The following is an 18998-nucleotide window of genomic DNA, read 5'->3' on the forward strand; positions in this document are numbered from 1 at the left end:
TTGTTGCTTAGGGTTGGAGGTTGGGGGAAGGGTGTGACTAGGTGGAGCACAGGGGATTTTTAGGGCAGCGAAAATACTCTGCATGATAATATAATGATGGACACATAGCATTATACATTAGTACAAACCCACAGGATGTACAACACAAAAGTGAACTCTTTTATAAACTATAGACCTTGATGATTATGATGTACTAATCTGGGTCCATCAACTGCAACCAGTGCACCACTCTGGTGGGGGATATGGATAAGGGGGAGGTTATGCATGCATGTGGGTAGTGAGTATACAGAAAATCTCTGTGCCTTCCTCTTAAATTTGCTGTGAACTTAAAACTGCTTCAAAAAACTCGAAGTCTTAAAAAAAAAAACAAAACCTAAACTGGACATCCAGCTAAACATGGTTAAAACACAATCAAAGGGGCACCTGGGTGGCTCAGGTCATGATCCCAGGGTCCAGCTACTCCCTTTCCCTCTGCTGCTCCCCCTGCTGTGCCCTCTCCTCTCTTTCTCTCTTTCAAATCAATCAATCAATCAATAAATAAATAAATAAATAAATAAATAAAATCTTTAAAAAAAATCACAATCAAAAGCAAGTATTCATTCTAGGGAAAAAAGTGTACCAAAAGAGAAATACAACTAATTTTGAACATGGTATTATATCTCCACATATTAGGGCATGGTCAAAAGGAAACATAATTTTTTTTTACCTTTTTTTTTTTTTTGGTACATGAAGAAAAATTAAGATTAGTTGGCCATGCTGTGGACATCCTGTACTCATCTTTTCTTTAGATATATTTCTTTTTTCTTTCTTTCTTTCTTTCTTTCTTTCTTTCTTTCTTTCTTTCTTTCTTTCTTTCTTTCTTTCTTTTTAAAGATTTTTATTTATTTATTTGACAGAGATAGAGATAGCCAGCGAGAGAGGGAACACAAGCAGGGGGAGTGGGAGAGGAAGAAGCAGGCTCATAGTGGAGGAGCCTGATGTGGGGCTCGATCCCATAATGCTGGGATCACGCCCTGAGCTGAAGGCAGATGCTTAACCACTGTGCCACCCAGGTGCCCCTCTTTCTTTCTTTCTTTCTTTCTTTCTTTCTTTCTTTCTTTCTTTCTTTCTTTAATGTTCTATATTTTATTTATCTATTATAGTATTTTTAAAATTTGAATTCAGTTAATTAACATATAATGTATTATTTGTTTCAGGAGTACAGATCTGTGATTCATCAGTCTTATATAATACCCAGTGCTCATCACAACACATACCCTCCCCAATGTCCATCACCCAGTTACCCCCACCCTCCACCCCCTTTCCCTCCAGCAACCCTCAGTTTGTTTCCTAAGATTAAGAGCCTCTTATGGTTTGTCTCCCTCTCTGGTTTCATCTTGTTTTACTTTTAAAAAGAAAGATAATTTGAGAGAGAGAAATCTTCATCTACTATGTAAGAAAAGAGTGAGAATCCAGAAGTAATAGTTACAAGCATATTAAGCAGAAGTAAAGATGTAAATGTCAAAGACATAGCTGAAATAGAAAAGGAGTTGATATGAGGCATCTCTATTTCATTAAAAGTTATTTGTAATATTTGACTGTGTAAAAATATGCGAATGTATTCTTTTGGGAAAAAATAAATCCAAATAAAGCAATATCGGGAAGAAGCAAGATCCTATGATATGTCTTACAAAACTTCAAATAGATCAAAGCAACATAACAGAGGCTTACTATAGACTTTAGATCATTTAAGGCTCAATGTTTCAACTGTTTTAATGTATTTTACTATGAACAAAAATAGAAACTGGCTTATAGCAATTTGCAGCCTTGTATGGTAAATTACTTTCAAAAGAATGCTTCCCTTACTCTAAAAAATCCGGTCAGATGCCTAGTTATATTCTTTTCAGAAACCCTTCGTGGGTGTGGAGGTGGATGGGAGTGGGGAGGTTTAGGGGAGATCAATTCACTTTGCAAAATTATTTCAGTTTGGATTCTTGGATTCAGACATTTCATCCTATTTTGAAAGGCAAACTCCACCTTATCTCCACAACAGCTGAGTAGTAATAAGGCAAAGCAGCAGGAAGCAGGTCCTATCAAATATATCTCCCGTCTTCACACATTTATGAAAACAAGCTTCAAGGGGATTGCTTCTGATCCCCAGAACGTCAGACCTCTGTCAGGAGGATCAAACGCCCACCTCTCTGTGGTACCTGCCCAAACTCTTTTGGGCTACACATAGGCACCTCCTGGATCATATAATCTCGGCAGAGCCTGCGTTTTTGTTAAGAAAGACTTATATATTGACCTCTTCAACCAGACACATCCGAGAGTTAAGTGGTCTGGCTGGCACACAAAGGCTCCCCATTTCCTGTCACACCACAAGCTATTAATGATGTACGTAGGTCTGCCCATTTCCCCAGCTTGGGCATCAACTGACAGCTCCCTGCCACCTCTTCGCTCCCAGCTCATGTTTCTTCTGATTCTCTCCTATAAACAATTGTGATTTATGTGAACATATAAAGCTGTTCAGGAAAGTTCTTCCAGGGAATCACTCTAAACGTCAAAGCTGATTCTTTTTTAAAAAAACAAATTTTACATAAAGCTAATCTTGAATTAAAATTTACATAAAACATTATGCTGATTTTTTTTTTGCCAAAATATAGTTTTGTTTTTTCACATGAATCATATAAAAAGTTTGTACAACTTGGCACCATAAACATGACAAATACTTCCTGTTTTCCATTCGGGACACCAACCACTTTTGATTCTTATTCTGTTACCTACTTTTTCCTTTTTTCTCACTATTGGTTCCAATTCCTCTGTGAACTCTTTAAAATTTGGTGTTAACAGTTTCTGTGAGTTGGAATTGAAAGGGCAGAGAGTGGATGAGAGGGGGCACACTTCACTTTTTAATGGAATGAAAACTTCTTAGAATTATGAGTGTTGTTTGGTTCTCTACTATGTTTGTCGCAAAATGTTGTTAAATTAAAATACCATGTGAATTTATATTAAAATAAATGTAATTTCAGATGTGAGTTCCTGATAATTATTTTTCTGGGTTCTCCTTGGGTTACACCATTCTTCACCTTATGCATTGTTCCTGTACAGTCTTCCAGACTCTCCCTAAACTCGACTTGCATTTCCAAAACACTGAATGACTTCTCCTTCGTTTTCTTCCCCACGCTAAGATTTACTCAAAATCAAGATATTAAAATATTAAACATTTACTATGATTTTCCCAGACCTGCTTCCTCTCCTAGTTAACAACTTAAAAGAAGCTAAGGTCCTTCCACTGTGTTTCTATAGCACCATGCTCATAATTCTATTAAACAGTTTATTGAGTTTATCTTTTATGTGTTTATTCACCCTACCTCACCCCCAGTGAGTTATAAGAGACCTGCAGAAAGGGACTGTGTTATATTGGTCTTCACAGCCCCAGATCCTAAAAAAAGTGACACTCTCCCATTTTCTACTTTTGATGGTAAGTTCTGGACCATCCAACAGTCTGGTTGTCCAAGCTGGACACCTGGGCATCACCTTCCTCTTCTTTCTCTTCTTCATTTCTACCAGCCTTGTGCTTATACTGTTCAGTTGTCTTTTGCCTGGATGCTTGCTATAGATAGCTTCCTTCCAAGCCTTTGCACTTCCAATCTGTCCTCTCCTCTGCTGTAAAATGAGTCCATTGATATAGAGAATTGCTCTCCTGCTAAAGAACTTCCAATGCCCCATTGGCTAAAGAACAAAATCAAATACCTTAGCGCTATACATGTAGCTGACTTCCCCTGTTGGTCTCTGCCAACCTGTCTATGATCATTTCTTTGCACAGTCTTTCCAAACTTTCAGCTTAGAATCACCAAGGTCTAGTTACTTCTTAAACACAGAAGCTACATAGGTGGTAGTGACGAGAGAATGGGGGATCAGTGGATTAGGAAAGTACCATCTTCAGTAGTTTTTCAAATGAGGTAACATGGAGACATGACTGTCATTAAAACTGTGCTAAAATATATATTTGAAGAGTAATGTAAGCAAAATAGAATTTTTGAGAAAATTCTCAAGGGAAGCATTTTATTTTCATTTGATTGCTCACAAACCAATGGCAGTATCCCTCCTCTCTAGGTCCCTCCCAGTGTTAGAACCTTGAACTGCTTCTGCCATTATACATATTTCATGTCTGAGCCTCACACATTTCCGCCAACAATAGCTTCCAACCTCTCTCCACTTTCCTTTTGGATCCAACTAACACTAGTACACTTTTCCAAGCAGCAGATCACATATTCTTTTATCTTGAAATATTATTACCTGCCTGCCCAGGTTGGGCTAAGGGCCCTTTCTCTGTTTCCAAGGCACTTTCCCATAATTCTATGAATTATTATATTGAAATTATCTTTCAAATTATCTACTTTCCCCATCCATAAACTATAGGTATCTAAGGTCAGGGACTGTGCTTTCTTCATCTTCATAGCCCGAATACCTAGATGAGTGACTGGCATCAGCTAGATATTTCATAAATGCTTGTTGACTGAAAGAACGAGCTACTCTATTTTTGTTCTCTGGTTATGAATTTATACCACAGACCAGTCTGGCTTCTTGCTGGAAGTAACAGACAGGTGGCAAACCTCACTATGGCAGCCATTTATAAAAATAATTGATAATGAATGGAACAAGTTCTTAACACAGAGTAGCCTAGACTATTCCTCCAGCTCCACTAACGTAGTGACTGGACTAATCTTCTCTGAGAATATATTGTCTTGCAGCTGTTTTTTACTATTTGCATGTAGACTTAAGCCAAATGATGGTTCTATTTGTTGCTTCATGTAGGCAATCTGTCTGGTTAAATATACCACTAATTCTAACAGTGTTGCAGAACTTGGGAGTCAAATGATATTTTAGCAAATGAGTTAGCTAATTTTGCTAGCATGGAAGTAGGTTTAGGAAAATTTTCTTTGACAGGGAATGCTTTTGCATGAAATTTTTATTGTCCCAGGATAATTTTTAAATTGTCTCATTACTTCAAAATTATGGTTAGTTAATTTCCAAGTTGAATCAACCAAAAGCAGAAGGCCCAAGGGCCCATTGGTTTATTCAAGTGATCATTTGACAGTTTTTTGCTGCAATTCTAATTCTGTGCAGGAGCTGTGCTGAATAATGGGTATATGATACGGAAAAAGCAAATGTGATCCTTGTTCTTATGGAGCTTACAATTGTCTGAAAGGCATAAAATACACAAGAAAACAGATAAAAGACAAAGATAATTTAGCATATAGTGTGATTATTTTATTCCTTTGTGTAGATCCCATCTCACTTCCTATGACGAAATTTCCAAATATAACCGACTAAAATATTCAGGTTCTGAACATACCTTTGTCTACCACGATCTCAGATAATAATCTCATCCCTCAAAAAACAGAGTCTACTGGGCATGAACAATCAAATGCCCTTCATTGGTCTTCAGAATGTAACCATATTTTACTCTCTGTACTTGATCTTATTTTTTCAAAAGGAAGAAGAAGCATCCTAGTTCCTCTTTAAGGATTGCTCTATATTATCAATTACAACTTTTCAAGATCTCCTGGGGGCTTGGGTTCCATCTTTTGGCTTAGAGAGGAGAGTCTTTCAGAAACTGGAGCCAAAACAGGAAGCAAAGTGAAGTGAAAAAGGAGAAACCATGTCTGATTTAATTGATTAAACTCCTAAACCCAACCAAATCTCAATACAGGAATACCCATGAACTTTAAAGTTATGTGAGACAATACATTTTCTTCTGCTTTAAGCAGTTAGGGTTCTATGGTTGCTGTCTTTTGCAACAAAAAGGGGGCAATAATCTAATCATAAAAAAATCAATGGCTAGTATTTGACAGAACTAATGATTCCCTTTTTCAAATATGGACTAGTCCTCTGTCTTACCTATTTTTTTCTGATCCTTTCTTTAATTCCCTCTAGATCTGCTTTATGTATAGCATCATACTGTAGAACTTCAGGACTAAAATGGATAAAGGGTAAAGAAACTAATACGTCTTGAGATCCTTAGAGATAGCATATTTTATGTGCATAAATGCCTGCTGAAAGTATGGATACACTTTTTGGAATTACGTTTGGAATACCACATGAACGATTACAATGCTATAAGAGAGATGTTAGATGAAGAAAAAATAATTGTAAATTTGAACTGCATGCTATCATTTCCATTCTGAGTGTAAAGAATGGAATATTAATGAGGCACAGAATGAAGGTTTTCTCAGTGACAATGCCCCCAATTGTAGTTCGAAAGAAAGGAGGAACTGTCATTGCATTTTGATACTGGCACACTTTCTAGAAAGCAATTAAATTGCCTTGCCACCTCAGATTTTAAGAAAGCAAAAGGTTAGAAAATACAATAAAAATGAACATTATTTCCAAAGAGAACTGAAAGTCATTGGACTATAAGATATTTGAAATCATATCAAAAAGCAGAATTTATAGCCTTATGAGTTATGGAAAAGGAAATTGAATTGTATGTTTTATTTTTTAAAACACAACTACTAAAAAGATGTTTCCATAGTAACAAGGTCAACAGCAGTAGCCATTACAGACCTTCCTCTTTTCTGATAGTGGGTTTAAAGATCTTTTCCAAATACCATTTTAAAAGCCCTATGAAAAAGTACAGCTTTTCTGATCATTCCTCTGAACCAAAAATGAGGAAAAACACACATGGAGTATTGAATTTCTCATGTTTTATGGATTATAAGCATTCGTGGCTGTCATATTTCAGAAAGAAGCCTGCCTGACTAGCTATTATGCCAGCCCTTGAACATGGGATTTGATTAGCCTGATTGTAAATCTGGACAAACAGAAGTTGTTTGCCGTAGTATTCAAACAGAAATAAAAAGCGGCACAGCATTAAAAAAAAAAAATACACACTTCTTTAACATCTAAATATTGAAAGAGTTAAGTAAATAATCCCTGTTATTAGAAAAATTTCAAAGGCTCAGAGAAGTCTGATATCACTGCTAGAGGAAGTTTTGAAAGATACAGGCCACATATTGTTTACAACAGAAATTAATAGCTCTTTGGCCATAAAATCAATTCACGTAGCGCCACCAGGAAGTGGCCTCTCCTTCCTCTTTCCTTTCTATCAAGATACGCTTGCCTATATGACAGTCATTTTGCTGCTTTATCTTCCCCACTGAACGGTGAGCCCCCTGAGAGCAGAGATATTTTCTCTTTGTATTCACAATAGTATCTCACACACATGTTGTATAAAAAAAGGTACCAAAACAATAAGTGAAGACTGAATCATGAAAAATAATGGCACAACAGTGCCTAAAATAACACAAAATCTATGGTCTATTTTTAGAAATGATATGTCAGTTCAAATGTGTACTTATGATTTTAATCTCTTGAAACCAAGAGTTCTAGATGCTTGCTCACAGACTCACAGCTGTTCAATAATGAATTGGTTCTTAGACCAAGTCCCTCAGAATCTCTGCAGGTGGGCCCTGGCATCAGTATTTTTTAAAGCTACTCAGGTAATTCTAACGTGATGCTAGAGCTGAAAATCATTGTTTTAAACTGTCCCCTTGGGGCTCAGTTAATGATTAATTTATTAATCTCCAACTTTTAGCTAGTTGGGTTTTTTCCTCAATATTGCCTCACAGTACTATATTTGCCATATCTATAAGACCTTCTATTATAACCTAATAATTTATTCTCTAGAATCACTTTTTATAATAAAAGCTCAATTTAAAAAGTTCTGTCTTGGGACGCCTGAGCGGCTCAGTTAGTTAAGCGTCTGCCTTCAGCTCAGGTCCTGATCCCAGGGTCCTGGGATGGAGCCCTGCATCGGGCTCCCTGCTCCGCAAGGAGCCTGCTTCTCCCTCTCCCTCTGCAGCTTCCCCTGCTTGTGCTCTCTCTCTCTCTGTCAAATAAATAAAGTCTTAAAAAAAAAGTTCTGTCTTACACAATTAAAAACATCAACCAACAATTACTGTATTGTATTATATTCTGTTCAATATACTTATTAGCTTTTTGTTGCATAAATTCAGCTTTTGAAAATCAGAGATGAATACAGTATCAATGCAGTAGATACTAAATAAATGTGAGTAGAATTTGGCATATGCTTTTGTGCTTTTATCCTTACCTTTTCTGGGCCGGGAATGCCTTTACACTTTCATCTATCTGAAAAAATTCCTATTCATCTTTCAAAACACCCAGATCGTATTTTTTTTCCTCCAGGAAGCCCTTCCTGATTCAGACGAACTATTTGAGCACTCTCTTCCTTGGTGCTGCTCCTGCTCTAATGCTTCTGTTTTGCACTTCTACTGCACTGCTGTTTCTTTTTCTTCTGTTTTGTTTTTAAAATGTTCACTACTTGATTGTGAACAACTTGCAACAGGTGCTGACTTAACGCTTCTCTGCTCTTTTTCTCTCAGGGTGCAGCAAAATAGCTAGAAACAACAGGCATTCAGTAAGCGTTCACTAAATGAGAGAATAAATGGCCACAGTGAAAGAAACTGGGTGCGTTTCAAAACTGCTGTTGCTAAGGATTGAATTGCATCCCCTCCAAAAATCCCTATATTGAAGCTAGAGGCCCTTTGTGATGGTATCTGGAGATGGGGACTTTGGGAGATATTTAGGGTTAGAGGAGGTCTTAAGGGCAGGGCATTCTTGATGGGATTAGTGTCCTTATAAGTAGAGATACCCGAGAGAGCTTGCTGTCTCTCTCACTGTCTGCCTTGCGAAGAAGACACAGCAGGAAGGCAGCTTTTTGCAACTAGGAAGAGACCTCTTACCAAAACCTGACCATGCTGGCGGCCTCCAGAACTATGAGAAAATAAACTTCTGTTGTTTAAGACCCCTATAGTATTTTGTTCTGGCAGCCCAAGCTAATACAACTACTAACTGGGATTCAGTTAGCTGAAGAGAACATTAATATAAACACGATAGGTATTTATGTTTTTCTCTTTTATTTCAATCCTTTAAAAAAAATAGGTGTTTTTTTTCAAAGTAAAGTTTAGATCAAATATAATTAGACAAGATGTTTCATAATTCCTTCCAAATAAATTTGAGGCATAATTTTTGGAACTTTCTTGGTAGACTAAAAAGCCAGACATAAGCACATGAAGTTGAAAATGATGTGATCTTGCAGAACAATTAACCAATAGAAAAAAGAAGTTACCTTGGGAACCACGTTGTCACAGATAGTTATTCAACAGGTTTCCTTTCCTTTCCCCCCCTCACAGGTAACATTCACAGCTATCACCATCAGTTCACAAATGACAATGCATTTTAACACAAAATAATCAAAGAATATAATCTTAGTAGAGAATAAAGGGTGGTTTGCAAAGTGATTATGTATCCTGTAATGGAGAAAACTTCCACTATATTCTTTATTCTTCTCATTTCAGCCTATGTTGGTGAAACTTTGTTAACAAATCCATCTCTGGGGTAGTTATAAAAATTTCTGCCATTTACCATTTTCACTCCCGAGCGCTCTACTTTGTTCCTATTTCTAACTATTCAAAATCTCTTCCTTATTCTAATTCTTAGGACCAGTAAGTAAACTGAGTAAACTCAGTTTAATCTCATCAGCCATGCAGCAGCCCAATGAAAAATGCCTGTCTACTTAGATGTAATTATCTTCTCTCATTTTGTCAAATACTGAAGATAAATGGTGCTTCTGGTACCATGATTACTTTATATTTTGGCATTTACAATATGTCATATAAGTATTTATGCAAAGGCTATAAATTAAAGACTAACCAATAGAGCATCAAAACTTACATGTATGGACCCAATGAGACTACCCTTGCTATTACAATTCCAAGAATCAGAGTTGTTAAAACTGTTGAAAGAAAAGAGATCTGCAAAAGAAAATGTAAAGATATTGTCAGTTTGGAAGAGAGATTACTATATTGAAAATATTAAGTGTTTCTCTTTTTACATGAGTAAACATATATACAGCTTTTGTTTATAGTATCCTATAGTAGTTTTTTCTTATAGACTGTTGTTGATAATCTCAGGCATGTAACTTTTTATCAGACCATAGTATTATTTTTTTCCCCCAAATAGGAAGGCAAGTATCATTTATGACTAATCTTGCAACATGGCTTTAATTTTTTTAGTGGCTTACTGTATAGAATACAAAACTGGCGATTTTTGTTTATAAAAGTCAAAGGGAAGTTGTTTTCTTTTTTCTTCAAGTCCTATTTTGGTGTTGACTTGTGCTTTTTTTCTATCTATAATTGCTTCTTCTGCTTCTGTCTTTACCTTACCCTCTCCCTATCAAGACAGGATCCCCCCCACACACACACCCACTCACACATATTTTTGGGGTGCATCTCCTTTTTTCTTTCTGTTCTCTAGCTCTGTTAGTCTATTTTTCCTATTTGATTTTGCCCTTTGGTCTGTGTTTCGAAAGTCTTTTTTTTTTTTTCCTTTCTATTCTGTCACTATTTCAGCTAGTTAAAATATAAACTGGTCTGTGTGTATATGTGATCTGTGCACTCATTATTAGGTCTGTGTTTCTGTCCTTAATTTTTTAATGGATGAGCACATTTTAGACTTCTTTCTCTAATAAGAAAAACATAATGTAAAGTTGCTTTTATTTCATTTAGTTATCATTAACCTTGTTTCCCTGATTGTTAGTTTTTAACTAGAAAGAAGGTTCTGTTATGAGTCCCGAGGATGGGATTTTTAAGTAACACTCCCAAGGTCACATGGTTAAAAAATGAGAGAGGGAAAATTCAAATGCAAACCCCCTAACTCCAGATCAGGGCTCCTAACTACTCTGGGTTTGCTCACTGGGAGATTTATTTAAATATTACAGTATGACACTTTTAAGGGACACCGGTAAAAATGTTCAGGTATTAATAATATGATAGAATATTAGCTTTCTTTTCATAAATGCCTGGCCTTCTGCTCTCAGAAGATAACATTTATGTCTACAACACGTGAAATGGAAAATTGTTCAGCCATTTCAGATAATTCACAAAAAAGCTGCTTTTGATAGACTCATGATTATTTCTGCAAGTCTGTTAGGGAACAAAGATAGAGTGGTCAGAATACTTTGGAACATCATCTCCACTCTCAGCTTTACCTGGAAGGACTCTGGGAAATAGGATCCATAACAGGATCCTTAAGGAAGGATCCATAACTGTGGATACACATGAAACATCACAGTGAAAAGCAAAATTCACTCGCCTGTTGGACTTTTCAAATTAGAACATAAAAATATATAAATAACTCTTTTTAAAAATTTTTCATCAGAATGCTTGGCACAATGTAAATATAATGCCAAAAGTATTTTGTGTAAAATACAAACACTCCAACACTCCTTGAGAGTAAGGAAATAAAAATACAGGTAGATAAAGGCTAGTCGATGCAGACGAGCCTATATGGTGACTTGAATAATTTTTTGGTTGGTTTCATTAGAAATGCATCATCACTTTCTTTAGCAATAAGAATCGTATACACTGGCCAAATTTTCATGAATTAATCAATGACACATTGATATTTAAATTCAATGGATGAAACACACTATAGTTTAAAAAAAATTTTTGAGCCAGTGAAGAGATTCATCCATACGTCTTAAACTTAGTCTAACTTTAAATTGTTTAAACTACTATCTATAAAAAAAAATGATACAACATTTTTTCAGTAAATTAGACTTGGTGTAAGTATAGTTCTTTTTATTTTCTAAATTAAAAGTATGGTGTCTGACATCAGAGTATCTACCTTAGAAAGAAAGGTAAGAAAGAAACTAAGATAAATACTATAATTAAGAACTTGGCCACATAGACAGTAGTTTGACAAAATTAGTGCAGGTAACAAAGTGCATTTCTGAGCCTTTTTAAGATATAAGTTACCTTTCCAAGCTTCGCTATATCTCGATACAAGGACAAAGGCAGGGTAAAGGCAGCCGTGGAAAGCACAATAATGAAGTGGCGACCAATAAGCAAGTTTTCAGGGTCAACTAAAACATAATAAATATTATAAAATCTTTATAGGTATAAATTAACACACCAGCAATACAAGTAAGCAGTCAAATATTTAAGTGCAAAAATGACTTAAATAACTTCAAATGTTATCTAAATGACAAAGATTTTGAGTAAATAAATTCCATAAAACCATGTAAAAATAGAAATAATTCACAAAAATGTAAATACAAAATAACTTAAGGATGAACCTATAGTTCAAATAATCTTATAATATTTTGCATTCCAATTATTTTAATAGCCTCCTAATCAGTTTTCCTGCTTCTACCCTTCCTTTGTCCCCTTAGAGTATACCTTCATACTCTGTACCTAGAAGGTACAGAGATCCTTCCCCAAGGCTAAAAACATGATGTCAGTCTGTCCAAAACCCTCTCATGGCAAATCCCTTCTATAGGAAGTAAGCTATATCAGGAGAGGGTATGTTCTGAGGCTTTTTTTTTTTTTAAACTTCTATATCCTAGAGAGACTTGAACAGTAGAGCTTGAAATTTCCAGACTCAAGTTTTAGGGGCACCTGGGTGGCTCAGTCTTTAAGCGTCTGCCTTTGGCTCAGGGCATGATCCCAGGGTCCTGGGATTGAGCCGTGCATTGCGCCCCGCATCAGGCACCTTGCTCCACTGCGAAGCCTGCTTCTTCCTCTCCCACTCCCCCTGCTTGTGTTCCCTCTCTTGCTGTCTCTCTCTCTGTCAAATAAATAAATAAAATCTTTAAAAAAAAAGACTCAAGTTTTAGATAAAAATATTCTATTTCTATACTTTTGTTGAGAAAGAAGAGGTTTCCCTGAAGTATAGTAGACAGAAGCAATACAGAAAACTAATCGGGAAGCTCTGCTGAAACCAGTATACCCTACAGAGTCTTGGTTGTCACATGAGTACATAATTGTGTGTGTGTTGGGGGTGTGTGTGTGCATGTGTGCCTATCATCACATATAAGCAAAAGATGTAAACATAAGGGGCGCCTAGGTGGCTCAGTTGGTTAAGCATCTGCCTTCGGCTCAGGTCATGATCCCAGGGTCCTGGGATTGAGTCCTGCATTGGGCTCTCTGTTCAGCGGGGAGTCTGCTACTCCCTCTGTCTCCTGCTCCCCCTGCTTGTTCTGTCTCTCTCTCTGACAAATAAATACATAAAATCTTTTTTAAAAAGTTGTAAACATAAAATAAAAGATACTTATAATGATTTATATATTTTTAAGGCTGTGCTAATCACAGTATTAACTTTGGGAGCTATATATCTATTCCAAGGAAGATACCACTGCTTACGTTTTTTAGCTCATATTGAATTCCTTCAGAGATCATATGATTATGTTTTTGAAATGTCCCCACTGGTACCATGTCTTTGTTCATAAATTTCTGCAAAGTCTAAGGTCTGTAGAATAAGTGAGTGAGTTAAAAAAAAAAAAAAAGAAAGAAAAAAAGCAAGCAAGCAAGCAAGCAAGCTATTACCGGGAAAAGTAAGTGAGACTTATTTTCTTATATAGTTAATACACTAACTTGCAGGGAAGTTCCCAGATGCAGATTTGAAGTGGTATAAATGTGACACACACGTACGTACTATAATAAAATAATCATGAATATTTGCTTAACTCAGATATAACTAAACAATCAACATAAAGTTGCAAATCGAAACACTAAAATAGGAAGTTCAAGTTCCAGAAACCTTGAAATCAACTATTTACATATTTTTGGTAAGTATAACTTGAATTAAATAATTTGTATATTTGTTTCTGTTTACCCTTTCAAATCATTTGCTTTACCAATATGTTTGATAGAAAACATAGATTTCCAGGGCGCCTGGGTGGTGCAGTCGTTAAGCGTCTGCCTTTGGCTCAGGGCGTGATCCCAGTGTTCTGGGATTGAGCCCCACATCAGGCTCCTTCTCTGGGAGCCTGCTTCTTCCTCTCCCACTCCCCCTGCCTGTGTTCCCTCTCTCGCTGGCTGTCGCTCTCTGTCAAATAAATAAATAAAATCTTTAAAATAAAATAAAATAAAATAAGGATCCAATGATGAGATCGTCTCACAAAAATATACCTGAATAAGCATTTTAAGTGAAAATAAAGTGATAAAAAGATTTTTTCTAAATTAACATATGATCCTTTGAAAAACCAAACAACAAAGGAAACAAAAAAAAATCTCATGAATCCTGCAATTAAAAGATAATCACAGTTTACATTGGATATATTTTTTCTTGTTTTTTTCCGTAGTTGTTTATGAAAATAGAAAATTTACATAATTAGGTCATATTTTATATATGACATTATATTCTTTGCATTTTTCCTTAGCATTCTATCCACTCACATGATCTCAGTTTATGAAAACATGATTTGTAGTTGGGGGCTAGAACGGAAGCTGCTGCTAAGAGCTAACAGTGTTGGGCGAGCCTACTATATGCGAAGCACTGTCTATATTCCCTGTGTTGTTTCACACAATAATTCTATGAAGCAGGTGATACTCTAGAATTTAGAGATGAAGAAACTAAAACTCAAAGAGGGCATTAACCTTCTCAAGGTCACACAGCAAGCAAGCAGTGGGTCTGTTATTTAATGGTCAAGTCTCCCTGGTTTCCATTTCCACTAAACTCTGTGAAAGGAATAGGTGCAATTTCTAGTTTTAAGGTGGTTTTTTTTTTTTTTTTTTTTGGTTTGTATGTCTCTAGAAGGAGTGATTCTGCACTAAGAGGAAAGGTGTTTTTGCATCACTCTCAACTATGATAACTATAGAGTAGGTGAGAAACTCTTCAAAACAAAAAGACTCATGATCTCTGAATTATTCAAATTGCCGTAATATGCTGAAAGGTTGAATAGGGAATGGGGTTGTGGCACATGTTGAAAAGGTCTGCTTGAAATGTTCATAATGGTTTTTCAGAATCATGCCAAATGAAACAACCCAAATGTCCCTCCACTGAGGGACAGATAAACTGTTGTACTTCATATGATGGAATACTCCTCAGCAATTAAAAAAAAAAAAAAAGCAAACTACTGATACTGATTCATTTGGGTGAGTCTCAAATGCACTATACTAAGTGAAGGATGCCAGACTTGAAAGGCTACATGCTATGTGATGCCATTTATTTGTCATTCTGGGAAAAACAAAACTAGGGAGAGAAATCAGATCAGTGGTTGCCAGGAGCTGTAGATGAGGGAGGGTTTGACTACACAGGGAAATAAGGAAAATTTTGAAAGGTGGGTGATGGAATTGTTCTGTATTTTGATTGTGGTTGTGGATGGATGACTGTATGCATTTGTCAAACTACATGTTACACAATTAAACATTAAAAAGGGCTAATTTTATTGTATTAAATTATACCTTAATACAAATAATGGAGAAAAAAATGTCAGCTTGCTTATTTTAGAAATGGCATAGTAAAAAGAGTACATGAAAAATGTTACTACATAGAGTTGGTGATATGTAGCATAAGATTTAAAATACAAAGTATTTTAAGAATGTGAATAATAATGATATCCTTTATACAGCTAAATAAGAACTAAATTATCTATAAAAGTAGATTAGTGCTTTAGGATCAGAATGGATCATGGATATTGCCAGATACTTGAAGTCATCCAATTCTTCCACTTGCAAATATTTTGCTTATAAATTATTATGACCCACATCAACTATGAATAATACATAAAATAAATACATTGACTCACCTCCTGGGATTCTCTGGAAAATTTTGCTCAAAGTATCTCCAGTTATTATGTTGTAACTTATCATAGCTAAAACATAATTAAAACAATATAGTCACCAAGAAGCCATCGCATATTCCATCTTGAATATTTTGATTTTTTTTTCCTTTTGCATTTAGCACTTTTATTTTTTTCTCCAAGTTTTTATTAAAATTCCAGTTACTTAACATACAGTGTAATATTAGTTTCAGGTTTAGAGTTTAGTGATTCATCACTTCCATACAACATCTGGTGCCCATCACAAGTGCCCTCCTTAATACCCGTTAACTATTTTGAAAGTAATCAGTTATTCCCAACGATTAGCATAATCCTACTTCTTTCAATATATATTGTGATTACAAATATGTATAATTTCAAAAATAACTAGACAGCAAATATATGGGAGAATATCAATTTATATTACAAAAACATTTTCACTTCATGAATTGATTCTTTCCAGAACAACTTTAAATAATAGTGAGTTTCCATTGTCATTTAAAATGTGATTTGTTTTTTCACTAAAGCTCAGTTTCCGCATATGTTTTCAGGAACACATGCATTGCTCAAAGTGAGGAACGATAATAGAAAATTGTGAAGGCTCCCTAATATCCCCTCATTTGAAAAAGTCAGATTTTGGGAAAATACATTCTTAGCCTTCCATGGAGACATAAGGAGCTAATGGTTTGACCAATAGCTTCTGTATTACTGACTTAAAAAATGATGTCAATTTGGTCATTGCTGAATGTTAACAATTTACCTAAGAAGTGCTAGGGGACATGTTCACCATTACAGTACAAATTTTAAATTACATGCTGGCCTTGTACATGGCTTCCACAAACCCTAAGGTTTTCAAAAAAAACCATATTTCAGCCTTGGAAGAAATCTATTGTTTTAACTATTCACTTTTAATCTCCTACTAAAACAACCTTCTTCAGAAATAGTTGTAAGTTTATGAAAGAGTTATGCTTTTCATTTTCACATTCAACTTACCTATAAAAGGATAAAAAAACTGAAGAATAGAGAGGAGGAGGTATCCTGGAAAGCCAAAGGTTTTATTGACCAAAGATTGGTAAGTGTCTGTTCCAGAGAGGGCCCCTCCTTTTATCAATAAAACAAGGGAAAAGTCTGTGGCAAAAACAGCCGTTAAGCAAATGTCAGATTACATTTAATATAAAAGTTTTTTTTGTATTTTGACTTAAAGAAAGAGAAACCATGAAGAGTTTAATTTAATGCTACAGTCAGTTGGCTTGGCAAGGCTTAGTTTCTTTTCATAAAACATTACCTTTCATGAAACAGTTCTGTTTCCAGTTATATATTTTTCAACTGAGATGCAAATACACTTAACATATCTGTGCAATGAACTGGACAGAAGAAGGTACGCAGACTAGAGCGAAAGCATCAGTTTTTACTTTCCTAACTACTGTAACGACTATTAACAGGAAGCATCTCAACTCTCCAAGCAGCAGAATGTAGGTAATCAGATATTTCATAGACGTTCAATGTGTGAAAACTGAGAATGAAAAGTGATGTGTAAACATTCAGAAAAAAATAAATTGAGGAGAATCAGATCATTTGTTTGATAACAAAGTACAACTAGTAACTTTATTTATAGTTATGGTTAAGAGAAAACTCCAAGAATCTTTTTATATTACATTTTAAAGATTTAAGCCCTCATTTTAGAGTTGGAATTTAAGACGCAAATATACAGAAATTATATAATTAAGAGTTACTCTCTCCTTTTTTTTTTCCCCACTTAACTCAAATGTTTTTTGAGCACTTAATGAACGACACTGAAGTTGTGCTGGGTACACAGCTATGCACAGTGTGTGATTCTTGTTTTTTCTCTTCTCTCGCTCATGCTTCCATCACAGTTGATTTTTTTTATCCTTTAAATAATTTGGAAATGCATTAAAATACAAAGAAGAAAATAGAAATCATTGCAATGTGCTTTCCACCTCGATTCCCTCCCACATCGTTGAATCTTCTTGCAACAAATTCACCAATGAGTTCCAAGTGGATAAATCCAATGGATACCTCCTAAATCTTAATCTAATTTGCTATTTTGGTAGCAGGGTTTTTTGTTTTTGTTTTTTTCTGTTTACTATTCTCCTCTTCTTCAATCACCTTCCCCTGGCCTTTGTGACATCAATTTCTTTTGGATTTCCTCCTACCTTTTTGACTAATCATATATAGTTTTTCACCAATTTCTTTTACTCGGTTTAGAACATGAATTCTTGGACTTTTTTCTCACTGTCCAACTGTGATCTTATTCATGCCTGCTGCTTTAATTTTCACACAGATGTCATTAATCCCTAAAATTGTATCTTCAACCCAGACTCCTCCAAAACTCCAGATCTCTATATCTAGCTATCTAATAAACATTTTATCTTGGAAATCTCATAGACATCTTGATTTTAAATATCCAAATTCTAATTTATATGTTTGTTCTGGAACCCGCTTCTCCATCTATATTTCTCTAAACTGTGAACAGTACCAACAGAAATTTGAGCATTACCCTAGACTTCTCATTACCCATCACCTGCTACATTCTTTTGGTCACCAAATCCATTAACTATTGCATCATAAATTATTCAATCCCCTCACTTCTAATCTCTAATCTACTTTATTTTAGGGTTTTATCATTTCTCACCTGATTACTGTGAAAACTCCTCATAGTTCCCTCATCTACCAATCTAGCCCCTTTTCAAAACAATTTTAACATTCCCACCCTACAAAGATTTTCTCGACATCCCTGCTCTACCAGGTGGATTTGACCACAACATAAATCTGATCTTGTCTTCTGCTTAAAATCCTCCAGGGGAATCCTCTAATACTTTTGGATAAAAAAAAAAAAAAACCCTTTTCATGAGGCAGAAAAAATTATTTATTAGTTATATGATATTGGGTGGAAGACTTCACTTTCTTGAGTCTCATCTGTAAAGTAAGACAATACACCAAACCTCACAGAAGAGTCTATGAGGATTATGATGTTTACATGTCTACCACAATACCTGGCATGTTATGGAGACTAAATGAATGAGAGCTTGTGCTACTTTTGGCTATTTTCTATAGGTGGAAAAAGCACTGTATCTGGAGTCTGATAATAATAACAATGAGAAGAACCGCAGAAATACTAGCAGATACTTTCACAACACTTTTTGTGTGCCAAGCTTTTTCCTAAATGCTTTATGCATATTAACTCATTTAACCTTCTCAACATCTCTAAGTAGGTGCAATTATTACCCTCCACTCCCCCTTTAATAGATGAGAAAAGCAAGGCACAAAAGGTTAAGCAAATCGCTGAACTTCACAGAGCTAGAAAGGAAGAGTTGGGACTCAGATCCTGGTAGTCTGACTCCAAAGTCCATGCACTCAAAGTTTCAACTCT

The 18998-nt window shown here is 35.5% G+C and overlaps 1 protein-coding gene across 2 annotated transcripts in view; it reads right to left on the bottom strand.

Moving 5' to 3' along the window:
• SLC38A11 (solute carrier family 38 member 11) overlaps positions 1-18998 on the bottom strand; it is a 60657-nt gene that overhangs the window by 34846 nt on the left and 6813 nt on the right. Inside the window, exons 4-7 of one of the 2 annotated variants that reach the window (XM_045783453.2) lie at positions 16601-16735; positions 15596-15661; positions 11823-11929; positions 9739-9818 (exon numbers count right to left, since the gene is read on the bottom strand). In XM_045783453.2, coding sequence (XP_045639409.1) covers positions 9739-9818; positions 11823-11929; positions 15596-15661; positions 16601-16735 — 388 coding nt within the window. The remainder of the gene's footprint in view (positions 1-9738; positions 9819-11822; positions 11930-15595; positions 15662-16600; positions 16736-18998) is intronic. The other variant, XM_045783462.2, reaches the window with a different exon arrangement.

This window comes from Ursus americanus, chromosome 1 (assembly GCF_024610735.1).
Source record: "Ursus americanus isolate L20-20 chromosome 1, mUrsAme1.1.p, whole genome shotgun sequence".
Lineage (NCBI taxonomy): Eukaryota > Metazoa > Chordata > Mammalia > Carnivora > Ursidae > Ursus > Ursus americanus.